We start from the raw sequence: 13,354 nt of genomic DNA, 5'->3' as shown, positions 1-13,354 counted from the left end.
CATTTAAGAACGGACTTGACCATAACAAATTTAGAAATGATTTGCCAGTTCAAGAAAAACATGCACCTAGGGAAATAGATTTAAACGCTTTTCTGAAAAACAGTAACAAGTTTAACTCCCCTCAAAAAAAGGTTGACTATGAATCAAAGCATGGAGGTGAATTCAATAATAAGCTTTTTAACTCGACTAACAATATGAGTGTTAACAATGCAAATAACTCTAACAGCAGTGTTCGTGATATTAGTCTTACATCTAAAACCCAAACTAGTGTATCAAGTGTTGAAAAGCCTTTGCCTTTGGATTCAGGAAACAACTCGAGCCGTGTGGTAGTAAATGTCACTATTTCTTCAGAGGGAACTGGAGACAGTCTGCCTAGGCCTCTTTATGTGCTATCAATATATGTGCCGACAAACCCTAGCGCTGGTAGCTTGCCTGATGTAAAAATTAATCCCATCGAAGTAAAGCATGGATTTGGAAGTAACGGCAACCCTAACACGGTGGAGAGCTTGCAGATGGCTTCAACTCCAACAACTACGACCACTGAAGGTCAGATATTCACAGTAGAGCCAGTTGTTACCGTGAGTGGTGAATCTCTTTATGGTGGACAGTGTTTGTGTTCATGTCCAGTCTGTATGGATATCTACAACTCTGATAATATTACAGACCCGTTTTATGACAATTATGTGGACTCCGAAGAAGAGGTGGATCCTTTTACTGGGGAAGAAATGAATCCTAGTGTTTTTAAAAATGTTACCAGTGAAACCAAAGTCACAGAGGTACCTAAAAATGTTACATTAACATCTTCTATAGCTTATGATGAAGTCTACTCGACATCAAGTGAAAACCCTTCATCGTGGGAGAGCAGCACACTAACAAATGAGATAACTAGCAGCTCAGAAGAGCTCACTTCCACTGATTTCACCATTGAAGGAACTACTGACGGAACTAGTGAAGAGAGCACTTACACTGAGACATCTTGTCCCTTGGTGACCACCCCCCTGCCCCCACCACCCACCATTCTCATCCTGGAAGGTAAGGTCATCTTTTACATAAGCTTATCCGTTTGAAGGCTTCCTCGGATTGACAAGTCTCCGCTCATCCAACAAGCATGTGAATCCACAAAATAAGATGAGGCCCTCAATGCCTCTTCCACAAATCTTTTCACATACCATTATCCTCTGCATGTCTTCTTTACGTATTATCATCTTACAACATTATTGACGCATGGTGTTTTCACTCATCACTAAAACTCTAACTTTAACCGTCAAACTGTTACTAACGCATGAACTCCATTCAAATAGAATTTTAGAACCTTTCAAATGTTGTGTTTTCATATTTATACTAGTAGATACAGTACAGTAGGTAAGTAAATACATGATCATTAGTACATCATACATAACTAACAATAATTTATGTTTGTCCCCTAAAATTAAATTTCATCTAAACATTCAATACATACAAACATTCAAACATATCCAAAAACAAATTTCTAATATTGTTATGTATACATTTACCACATTCAGAAAATTCAATTTTCCTAATTTAATTAATGCTTGATAACTCCAGCAAAATTAACACAAAGCTACCATTATTTGTAAATAATATTTTACTTAATAAATATTTTTATATAATGAAGTAAAGGCTCGCACTTTAAAGTGTGCATAATCTAATGTCTTTTTTCGTGTGTCCAGGTGCTAGAACATTTCCAGCACGATCATTTCCTCCCGACGGGACAACCTTTTCCCAGATTGCTCTGGGGCAAAGATTGTCCAAAGAGATCCCACCGTATAGTTACTGGAACATGCAGTTCTACCAGTCGGAGGCTGCATATGTTAAGTTTGACTACAACATCCCCCGAGGGGCGTCCATTGGTGTCTACGCCAGGAGAAACGCGCTTCCCACGCATACGCAATATCATATTTTAGAAGTGCTCAGTGGATTTAAGGCCAGGACTACCAGGGCTTCACACGTAAGTTTACGAAAAAATCATTTGTAAAATAATGAATTATCCGATCCTTAGCAGAATATATGTTTGCACAAGCTTTTCTGTCTGGATTTTCCGAGTCAATGGAAACGTTTTAAACTTGCAATGTCATTTCTGTCATTAGCTAATAGCTATGGAACTTTGAAATATTGAGTTATACAATCACCAGTAAGAAGGCAAAACCGGCTAGCATATATTAATTCAACTAAAGTTTAAAAATTTGTAACAATCATTAAATACTTACATTTTTTTCTTCTTCTTTTAGCCATCTATGAAGAAGGAAGTAACTCATTACATGGAACAGGGCCACTGGTTCCTGTCTCTGTACAATGATGACGGGGACCCACAAGAAGTCGCCTTCATTGCTGTGGTGGCCGACGACATGACCCACAACTGTCCCAATGGCTGCTCTGGCAAAGGAGAGTGCCTTATGGGACACTGTCAGTGCAATCCTGGATTCGGAGGCGATGACTGCAGTGAAAGTATGAATTGCTTTTTTAGTAATTGATATATTCCAATTTTTTTTTAAATATAAAAATTATCTATATAGTAGTCCTTGGAAGCACTATATGTATTAGTTGCCACATATCTTTTGTACACAATGCATCGCTTTTGAACTGTGTACAATTATGCCCGTGGGCAATCCTGCTGACCTAAACAAAAATAGCAGGCCAAATACATATTGTGTTTTTGTCATCACTCCCATCGAAAGACTATTCCTTTTCTAGCAATGTTATGGGAAACTTATGTATTTGTTCTTTGTGTTTCTAGGTGTCTGCCCAGTTCTGTGCAGCCAGAAGGGTGAATACATTAACGGAGAATGCCAGTGCAACCCCGGCTGGAAGGGCAAGGAGTGTTCTCTTCGACATGACGAATGCGAAGTCCCCGACTGCAACGGTCACGGACACTGTGTGAATGGAAAGTGTGCTTGCATCCGCGGCTTCAAGGGGAAGTTCTGCGCCGAGGTGGACTGCCCTCACCCGACTTGCTCCGGCCATGGCTTCTGCATAGAGGGGTCGTGTTTCTGCAAGAAGGGATGGAAGGGAGCCGACTGTGCCACCATGGACAAGGACGCCCTGCAATGTCTTCCTGACTGCACTGGACATGGAACATTTGACTTAGACACGCAGACTTGCACTTGTGAAGCTCGCTGGTCTGGAGAGGATTGCTCTCGGGGTAATTTAATACACTTTTCTTATTTTTTCAATAATGTCAGAAATCACTGGTTAAAGTAACTCAAGTACGTCCCTTAACACCCTGTATATATAAAATAACAGAGATGCGTAGCCCCATAAACTAGAAAGTGCCTTCCATATAAATTTGAATGGAAACAAATGTGCCACTGACTTAGGACCTTTTGGTTCAAGACCATTTAGCACGTGGTCTGTCTTATACTGTAAGTACGTGCATAGCGCTGAAGGCCATTAATGTATATATAGCTGGAGGCACTTTTTTTGGCATGTAATATTGTAGCAGGCAAACAGGTAAAATTACAAAACTGAGTAAATTCGCTTCTCTTTGCAGAAATATGCGATCTGGACTGTGGCCAACACGGTTTCTGCGTGGGAGACTCTTGCCAGTGCGACGCGGGATGGAGCGGCGATTCTTGCTCCATGAAGCTGTGCGACGCGCGCTGCGGGGAACACGGCCAGTGTAAGAATGGCACTTGCCTGTGCGTGTCTGGCTGGAACGGACGACACTGCACCATGGAGGGCTGCCCCGCAGGCTGCGGGGGCCACGGCTCCTGCAGGGCCGGGACTGATGCCCTGTGGGAGTGTCGCTGCTTCGACGGCTGGGACGGACCCGACTGCACCACACTCAAAGAACAGAATTGTAACGACGGGAAAGATAATGACAAAGGTAAATTAAACATTTTAATTTGCAATACATTGATAGTGCCATCTATAGGTGATTTTCTATGGTAAAATGAAAAATTTCACCTGTAAGTCGAATTTAAAGTTTTTTAATATGCTGGAATCAAAATTTTTCAGGACAGTTTGTTTTTAAATTGCTTTGTATCTAAAATATGAATGGTAATAAAACTGAAGAATTATAGTTAAAACTTTAATGAACTTAAATATAAAAAGTATAACAGTACAGTTTAACTGTAAACAAATGGAAAATCTGAAGCTGGGTAAGCCTATTGTTGACTAGAAAAAAAGCTCCTCCAATCCTGATCTTACTACTGGCAGTCTCAGAATGTCAAAAGTACATTTATGATGTTTTGTAGACGGTCTGATTGACTGCGAAGACCCGGAGTGCTGCACCAACTATCAGTGCAGCAGCAGTCAGCTGTGTGTGTCCGCCCCCACCCCCATAGAGATCCTGTTGCGCAAACAGCCCCCAGCCATCACCGCCTCCTTCTTCGAGAGGATGAAGTTCCTCATCGATGAGGATAGTCTCCAGAACTATGCGCGCCAGGAAACATTCAACGAAAGGTGGGTCTTGTGAATTTCTGGATAAACCGCTTTCACCGAGTGTCATCCACCGTGTGAGGCTATTTTATAACACGTTTACATTCTTCCGAGGTCAAGCGACTTATTTGATATCTGTTTACAATGCATTGTTGTGCCCCAGTCTACATTCCCGATGTTTTCCAATTGATATGTGTGAGGGTATGAAATTGTTCTGTCATTATTTTCTGTTTCTATGTCAACAATAACCTCAAAGCTCATCTACTTGTTTAAGTGTGTGTGTGTTGTCAAATAATTATTTATTACTCGTTGAATCCCAAAAAGGGTTTGTTGTAACATTCCGAGCATCCCCATGGTTGTGCTTTTGTTGGTGTAATAGATCAAAAGGTAAATAAATCTCTCCAATTTTACAACAGATCCTTTACGCTTCAGCCCTTGGCATGACAATTATTAATAAGTGTTATGGAAGCATAAGCATTTTTTTCTTATCTGTCTAATCTTCTAGAAGGAGTTGCTTTATTCAAAGTGTGAAAATACCACAAATGCTTTACTTCCACTTTGTTGTTTACTTTAAGAAATAATCTAACTTTCCCTTAATTTTTTACAATATAAGGTTGAGAATTCTTTTGCAAAAGTGACAAATTTTTAATACACAAAATTTTTCCCTTTCCTAATTTGAAAATTGAGTTAACATCAATTAATATTTCCTGCCTTTAAAGTGATTGATTAAAGCTCTTCGGAAAAGATTTTAATTTGTTATTTTTGTCATAATTTCTATGCTGCTCAGTGTCTTTTGGAATCAGTTCAATGCAAGGTAAGGACTACGCCGCCATATAATCCATGAGTAGATTGAGTATTACTTGGCCGTGTGACAACTTGTCTCACCGTGTGTTGCATGAGTGTTCTGTGTGTTATCATTTCATTAATTTCCCTCGTTTTATGTGTCCTGTGAAATTTTTTGTTTGCTTCAATATGTGTTCATATTTATATTGTATTCGTCTAAACGGAATAATACTTATGAGAGCTGTTTTACATTCAGTCATCAAGTTGTTACCAAAGATATTTGGCATCGTAACAGCACAATATACCTTACACCGTGAAGATAATATATTCATCAAAAAGAATACCAACTTTATAACATAGTAGCAACGTAGATTGTTAAGTAAAGTTATTAGAGTAGGAACCTACTGAACCATCCAAAATTACACCATTTCTCCACACCCTAAAACACCAACATTATATCACTTCCGCAATCACCTATTTATTACCACCCGCAGAATCCTTAAAGCTGTAAATCTAAATGATTACTGTAATATTCTGATTTAACTACACACATATTTATATTCTAAATCGAACTTGACATACCTACATTACCTATTTCAAAATATGAAATTCTACTTTATATTAAATCAACCATCTGTTAATTTACAATTATTGACATGACATTATAAATTTTCTCAATTCTCCATGTGAATTTTACATTTTTTACACAAACAATAACACATCATTCTTAAAATACACACTAAATTCGAACATTTTGGAATATATTCATAGTGTACAATAGAGGGTGCAGTGAAAAAACCTCACTTTGTACTATGGGTAATATTATATCTTATGTTGTCGTTTTGCATATGACTGTGGAATAAGGGTTTTCAAAATATATTATGTAAAATACCTTCAATTTAATTTTTATAAAGCCATTTCAAAAACTTTGCAACAAAAAATTTTGTAAAAAAAAATTTGACAACTTTTTCATTTGCGTAAAACTTTGTAATTCTACAAGTTAGTGAAACAGTCAACTTTATATGCCGACATCAGATATATATTGCACTGCCGTATTACAAATCAGGTTATTTCAGTCCACCCTAGCACACTGTAACAATGTAATGTGAAGTAAAGATGGGCCACCATGTGCGAGTATTTTTAACAATGTGTTTAAATGTTTAACAGCCGATCTGGGGTAGTGAGAGGTCGTGTGGTGACTTCCATGGGTTCAGGCCTCGTGGGGGTCCGGGTTAGCACCACCAAGCCCCTGGAAGGGTTCACTCTGACGCGAGAGAATGGATGGTTTGAACTGTTGGTTAACGGAGGAGGAGCAGTCTCATTGCAATTTGGACGAGCCCCATTCAAACACACAATGCATGTCGTCTTCGTTCCATGGAATGAGGTAAGAAAAATAATTTCATTTGAGAAAAATAATTTCATGAAAGCATGTTGATAATAACTATGACATAGTTTTTTAAATACAATTTGTCTAAACTGTTTTATTAAAACAATTTACAACTTTGCCAATTACCGATTTCAGCTTATCTGGTCATCTCTCAGACTGGTGAGACTTCAGACCAGTCTGAAGATGGCAGTGATGGGCTGACATTGTTTTAATTAATCATTAAAATGTAATTCCACCACGAATTGTCGTCATCAAAAATAGAAACATCTAATAATCTATTGTATTTATTACATTTTATACTGTCTTTTTGTGACACTCCACCTCACAATTACATACCTTTAATATGCACTATTTCTTGGCACTAAAATAAACTTTGACTCAAAATGTTGATATTGTAACCAAACAACTTCTTAAACTCCGATAAAAACTTCTTGTTTTCTTAACACGTTCACGGGCAGTGAGACACCCTACTTTGGCACTATTTTTTTGTATTAGATTTTTGCGATTGCTCTAGCATTTCCGTCATGATACGTACCAACCAACACCATCAAGAGCGACGCGAATGCTCTAGCAGACGTATCTCAATACATTTGACGCATGCTATAGCATACGCCACCACGCGGGGTACGCCGGGCGAGCTGTAGGGGAAGGGGTAAACACTGTTTTATCTTTGTGTGCAGAAAAGGTCTCATGTGACAGTAAGCGATCTGTGCTTGTGTCAGCAGTGACAGTAAGAAATAGACTACCTATATTTTATAAGGATAAAGCAACTGCTCAAGCATATCTGACAAAAAAACTCAATAAACTTCGAATGCTATAGCATCCGCGACATAATTAAACTATCCAATGCGAATGCTATAGCATGCTCGTCCGGGAACGTGTTAATAGATTTTTTTTTTGATTTAATTACGATAGCAGTTTGTCAAGGGGTTCTTAATAACTATCTACTTGTATCTTTAAATTTAGGATCTGTACATATATATTATAGTAAATAAAATAAAATACACATGATAGAAAATTATCTTTTTAAAGTTGATGTTGCGTAACAATGTTGTTATGTTTCCAGGTTGTTATAATTGACAAAATCGTGATGACCCTGAATGACGAGAAAACCATTATGTCACCGCCCCAAGCCTGCATGGTGCATGACTACGACGTAATGAAGCCAGTTGTCCTTGCAACTTGGAAACACGGCTTCCAGGGAGGCTGTCCTGATAAGAGCGCTATTTTAGCCGAGTCACAGGTAACATAAACAACATAAAACCCTTCAATTATAAATATATTATACAATAAAATGGACTGATCGTAACCAAGTCCTGCTTTAACTAAACCATTTTGCAATTTCGTCTGTCTGTAAATGTGTTTTTACATTCCATTTCTGATTCAAGATGGTTGGCGTTTTAGTGGTTCAGTAAATATTATTTTTTTAAATTTGAAATCCAAATTGAAATGTTGTGACTTTCTTATTTGATGTTTTTTTATATATTATGGTACCTACCTGCTTGAAGTTTGAAAAAAGAATTGTCATTGAGACTGACTTTTCTTTGGACGAATTAAATAATTCCGTATTTGAAATTTTTAAAAATGTAACTTAAAATATAGCATTCACAATTAATTAGGTAACTACCATTTAAGTACCTACTTATAAATCTCACGATTTGAGAGGAATTTTTGGTTTTGATTTATTTATAAATATTTGGGAAATCGACTAATAATAACCAATAATCATACTAATGCATTATATAATAAAAATCACCTCAAGGGCGCTATATAAATAAAACTTTGAAGTGGACTCAATCTTTTATACCTTTCCAGGTTGTCCAAGAAAGTCTTCAAATTCCTGGAACTGGATTGAATCTGGTGTACCACAGCTCCCGTGCAGCCGGCTACCTCTCCACCATTCAACTTCAGCTCACTCCGGAAAGCATCCCCCCGACACTCACGCTCATCCACTTGAGAATCACAATTGAGGGCATCTTGTTCGAGAAGGTGTTCGAAGCGGATCCTGTCATTAAATTCACCTACGCTTGGAACAGGTACAATGTGTACAGGCAGAGGATTTACGGAGTAACTACGGCTATGGTGAAAGTTGGTTATCAGTACACAGATTGCAAAGACGTCATTTGGAATTATCAAACGACCAAATTGAGTGGACATGACATGAGCATCTCTGAAGTCGGAGGATGGAATTTGGATATTCATCACAGATACAATTTCCATGAAGGTAAAAAATTATCACAATCATACAATTGACATTAATATATTGACAAAATATTTATCTAAATATATTATTTTTCAGGTATTCTCCAAAAGGGTGATGGATCTAACATCTACTTGAAGCACAAGCCGAGAGTAATCTTGACCACAATGGGCGATGGCCATCAGAGGCCGTTGGAGTGCGCGGGAACATGTGACGGCCCGGCTTCCAAACAGAGACTCCTGGCCCCCGTTGCCCTCGCTGCCTCTCCTGATGGTTCCATATTTGTTGGAGACTTTAATCTCGTGAGGAAAATACTGACTGATGGAACTGTCAAAACCATGGTCAAGCTAAAGTGAGTAGTTTTGTGATAATTTTTCATTGACAAAATAATTTGTTCAGTAGAAAATTTTTTATAAAAATATATTTTTTTAATTTTTCAGCGCGACGCGAGTATCATACAGATACCATATGGCCCTCAGTCCATTCGATGATATGCTCTACATATCGGATCCTGAATCACATCAAATCATAGTTGTCAGGAACCTGAACGATTATTCTGATCCAGAACACAGTTGGGAAAGCATCGTCGGCTCCGGAGAAAGGTGTCTTCCTGGAGATGAAGCTCACTGTGGGGATGGAGCGCTAGCCAAGGATGCAAAACTCGCTTACCCCAAGGGAATGGCTGTTTCAACTGATAACATTCTCTACTTCGCTGATGGCACGAACATAAGAATGGTTGATAGATATGGGATTGTAACAACCATCATTGGAAACCACATGCACAAGTCACATTGGAAGCCCATTCCTTGCGAAGGAACTCTCAATGTAGAAGAAGTACACCTGAGGTGGCCAACAGAACTGGCCATCAACCCACTGGACAACACCCTCCACATCATAGATGACCACATGATCCTACAACTGACTCCTGATGGCAGAGTGAGGGTAGTGGCTGGGAGACCTCTGCATTGCCCCAGTCCGTCCACAGGTTTCGATCTAGAATTAGCAACTCACGCTACTCTAATCATGCCTCAAAGCATTTCATTTGGCCCTGCTGGAGATCTGTATGTAGCTGAAAGTGATTCTCAGCGAATCAACAGAGTGCGAGTCATAAGTACGGATGGGAAGATATCGTTGTACGCCGGAGCAGAATCCAAATGCAATTGCCTGGAGCGAGGATGCGATTGTTTCGAGGCAGATCATTATTTGGCCTCTAGCTCCAAATTCAATACCATTTCTGCCGTCATTGTCAGTCCGGATGGAGTGGTGCATATTGGTGACCAAGCTAACTACAGAATCCGGTCTGTTATGGCAAGCATCCCAGATGCCAGTGGCTCTCGTGAGTATGAAATATTCTCTCCGGAAACCCAAGAAATCTATGTATTCAATCGATTTGGACAACATATTGCTACGAAAAATATTCTTACCGGTGAAACTATTTACCTGTTCACCTACAATGTGAACACCAGTAATGGAAAATTGAGCACAGTTACTGATGCAGCAGGCAACAAGGTATTCCTACTTAGAGATTACGCCAGTCAAGTCAACTCCATTGAAAATACTAAGGGACAAAAATGTAGACTGAAGATGTCAAGAATGAAAATGTTGCATGAACTGAGCACCCCCGATAATTACAATGTCACCTTCGACTACCATGGAGCATCGGGTTTATTGAAGACTAAGCTCGACAGCACAGGAAGAAGCTATGTTTACAACTATGACGAATTTGGTAGACTCACAACAGCCGTCACCCCAACTGGAAAAATAATCAGCCTAGCATTCGACTTAAGTTTGAAGGGAGCTACTGTTCAGGTCACTCAGAACAATCGCAGACCTGTTTCCATGCTCATAAAAGGATCCTCAGTCATCACAACAACTGGAGAAGCTCAACTGCGAACTATTGCCTCAACAGATGGAAGTATCTCGACAGTTCTACCATGGACGCAGGCTATTTCTACAGACACTGTCCCTTATTCTATTCTGGCTGAAATCGATCCGCTTCTTGGAGAAAGTTATCCAGTTCCTGCAAAACAAAGACTAGAAATCGGTGGGGATCTAGCTAACAGATTCGAATGGCGTTACTTCCCGAGAAAGGTGCAGACAGGAAAAGGAAAGGGTGTAAAATCAGTAGCCCAAATTGGAAGAAAGCTCAGAGTCAATGGAGAAAACTTGGTAACTCTGGAGTATGATAGGGACACTGCTACTGTTGCAGTTTTCATGGATGACAGAGTTGAGCTCTTGAACGTAACCTATGACAAGTCTGCAAGGCCCATCAAATGGGGTCCACGTAATGGTATATTCGCAGGAGTGGAACTGGAATACGACAGGTTCAGCAGATTGACTAGTTGGCGCTGGGGAGATCTGAGTGAAACCTATGGATTTGATAGAGCTGGCAGACTTTTTGAAATTAAGTACGGTGATGGATCATCAATGATTTACGCCTTCAAAGACTTGTTTAGCAGTCTGCCACTTAAAGTTACAACTCCTCGTGGAAGTGATTATTTGCTGCAGTATGATGACGCTGGTGCTCTACAGTCTTTGACAACTCCGAGAGGACATATTCATGCTTTCTCCCTACAAACATCTCTGGGATTCTTTAAGTACCAATACTTCTCACCAATGAACAGACATCCATATGAAATATTGTACAATGACGATGGTCAGATTTTATCCAAGGTATACCCGCACCAATCTGGCAAAGTGGCTTATGTTTATGACAATTCAGGAAAGTTGGAGACAACTCTGGCTGGTTTATCATCGATCCATTACACTTATGTGGAGACCTCCCAATTAGTAAAGAGCATTGAAGTTATTGAACCCAACTATGAACTAAAGCAGGAATTCAAATACCACGCTGGAATTTTGAAAGATGAAAAACTTAAGTTCAACAGCAAAAGTGGGTTGAATAATGGCCATTTCAAATACCAATACGATGGCAATGCAAGATTATCCGCTATCGAAGTGAACATCAATGGTAAAGAATTACCAGCGCAGCGATTGAAGTATAATCAGAACTTGGGAATGCTGGAAGGAATAAGTGACTTGAGAATTTACAGGAATACATTCAACAGATCAGTAATGCAAGACACAAGCAAACAATTCTTCACAATCACGGATTATGATGACCATGGCAGAATAAAGACAATACTGATCAACATTAAATCCTACGATGTGTTCAGGCTGGAATTAGATTATGATCTGAGGAATAGAATCAAAACACAAAAGGTACTCATCGGCCGCACTTCTTCCACAGACCGCATTACATACAACAATGATGGACACGTAATGGAGGTGGTCGGTAGTAGTGACTGGAAATATGTTTACGATGAGAATGGCAATGTTATTGGTGTTATTCAGCAAGGTGAAAAGGTTTCCTTGGGATATGACAGTGGCGATCGAGTAGTTCAATATGGAGATGTAGAATTTAACAGCTATGATGGACGTGGATTTGTGGCCCGTCGCGGTGAACAGAAATACCGTTACAATTCCAGAGGTCAACTCATCCACGCCTTTGAACGGGACAAATTCCAGTCATGGTACTTCTATGATGATAGGGGCAGGCTCGTGTCGTGGAAGGACGACAAAGAAAATGTCACACAATACTTCTACTCCAATCCCACGACACCAACTCTACCTACTCATGTACACTACCCCAAGACCGGCAAGACATTCAGATTCCTGTATGACCAACGGAACGTCATCATCACTGTTGAGACCAGCGAACAGAGATTCTATGTAGCTTGTGACCAGAGCGGATCACCGATGGCCTTATTCGACACCAATGGAAATATAATAAAGGAAATCAAGAGATCGCCATTTGGAAAAATTGTCAGCGACTCCAATCCCGATTTCGTTCTGCCTATTGATTTCCATGGCGGAATCATCGATCCACACACTAAATTAGTGCACATCAGACAAAGATTGTATGATCCCGCTGTTGGTCAGTGGATGACTCCATCATGGGAACACCTGGCTACAAAGCTTAGTACTCCCACTGACATATTTATATACCGATTCCAGAACAACGATCCCATTAACAAACAACAGAACTTTACATACATGACAGACCTGACTAGCTGGCTGAAGCTGTATGGATATGATTTGGACAAGATGATTGGATCCAAGTATACCGGCAGCATGATCTACCAGCCAATGGCTACTGTCACATCGCCGCAGCTTGCCCCAGACTTTGGGGTCATTTCCGGACTCCAGTGCATCAATGATAAAGTGAGAAACTTTAATTGATTGACTTAACATAAAATCTATTATTATAAAGTTCTGTCAGTTTGCATATAGCATTAGGTAGGCGACCATTACGCTATATACATCATGGCTTGGCCTATTTCAGCATATCGCTCACCATACACTACCAATGGGATTGTATGGCGAGCGATATGCTGAAATAGGTCAAGCCACGAAAATATAGTGTGCTTATAGCGTGGTCGGTCACACGCTTCAACTTTATGTTACGCTGTTTCGGTGGTTTGTGGCCTTAAAGCCACACTAGTTCAAACAGCTGTAACCAAAAGCAATGGGCTTTTAATAATAAATAAATGACATTCAATACTTTTCAATGAAAATGTCTATTC

General features: G+C 39.6%; 1 protein-coding gene across 1 annotated transcript in view; it reads left to right on the top strand.

The window, feature by feature from the left end:
* Positions 1-13,354, top strand: part of Ten-m (teneurin transmembrane protein Ten-m) — a 540,838-nt gene that overhangs the window by 526,734 nt on the left and 750 nt on the right. Inside the window, exons 10-21 of the mRNA XM_089631518.1 lie at positions 307-1,032; positions 1,692-1,969; positions 2,250-2,466; positions 2,756-3,160; positions 3,509-3,844; positions 4,215-4,422; positions 5,186-5,212; positions 6,349-6,565; positions 7,635-7,811; positions 8,384-8,792; positions 8,868-9,120; positions 9,209-12,992. Of these exons, the coding sequence (XP_089487644.1) occupies positions 307-1,032; positions 1,692-1,969; positions 2,250-2,466; positions 2,756-3,160; positions 3,509-3,844; positions 4,215-4,422; positions 5,186-5,212; positions 6,349-6,565; positions 7,635-7,811; positions 8,384-8,792; positions 8,868-9,120; positions 9,209-12,992 (7,037 nt within the window). The remainder of the gene's footprint in view (positions 1-306; positions 1,033-1,691; positions 1,970-2,249; positions 2,467-2,755; positions 3,161-3,508; positions 3,845-4,214; positions 4,423-5,185; positions 5,213-6,348; positions 6,566-7,634; positions 7,812-8,383; positions 8,793-8,867; positions 9,121-9,208; positions 12,993-13,354) is intronic.

Source organism: Hesperophylax consimilis, chromosome 5 (assembly GCF_061612785.1).
Source record: "Hesperophylax consimilis isolate HC1 chromosome 5, BYU_Hcon_1.0, whole genome shotgun sequence".
NCBI lineage: Eukaryota > Metazoa > Arthropoda > Insecta > Trichoptera > Limnephilidae > Hesperophylax > Hesperophylax consimilis.
The sequence above is the reverse complement of the archived record's forward strand: the minus strand, read 5'-3'. Positions and strand labels throughout refer to the sequence as shown.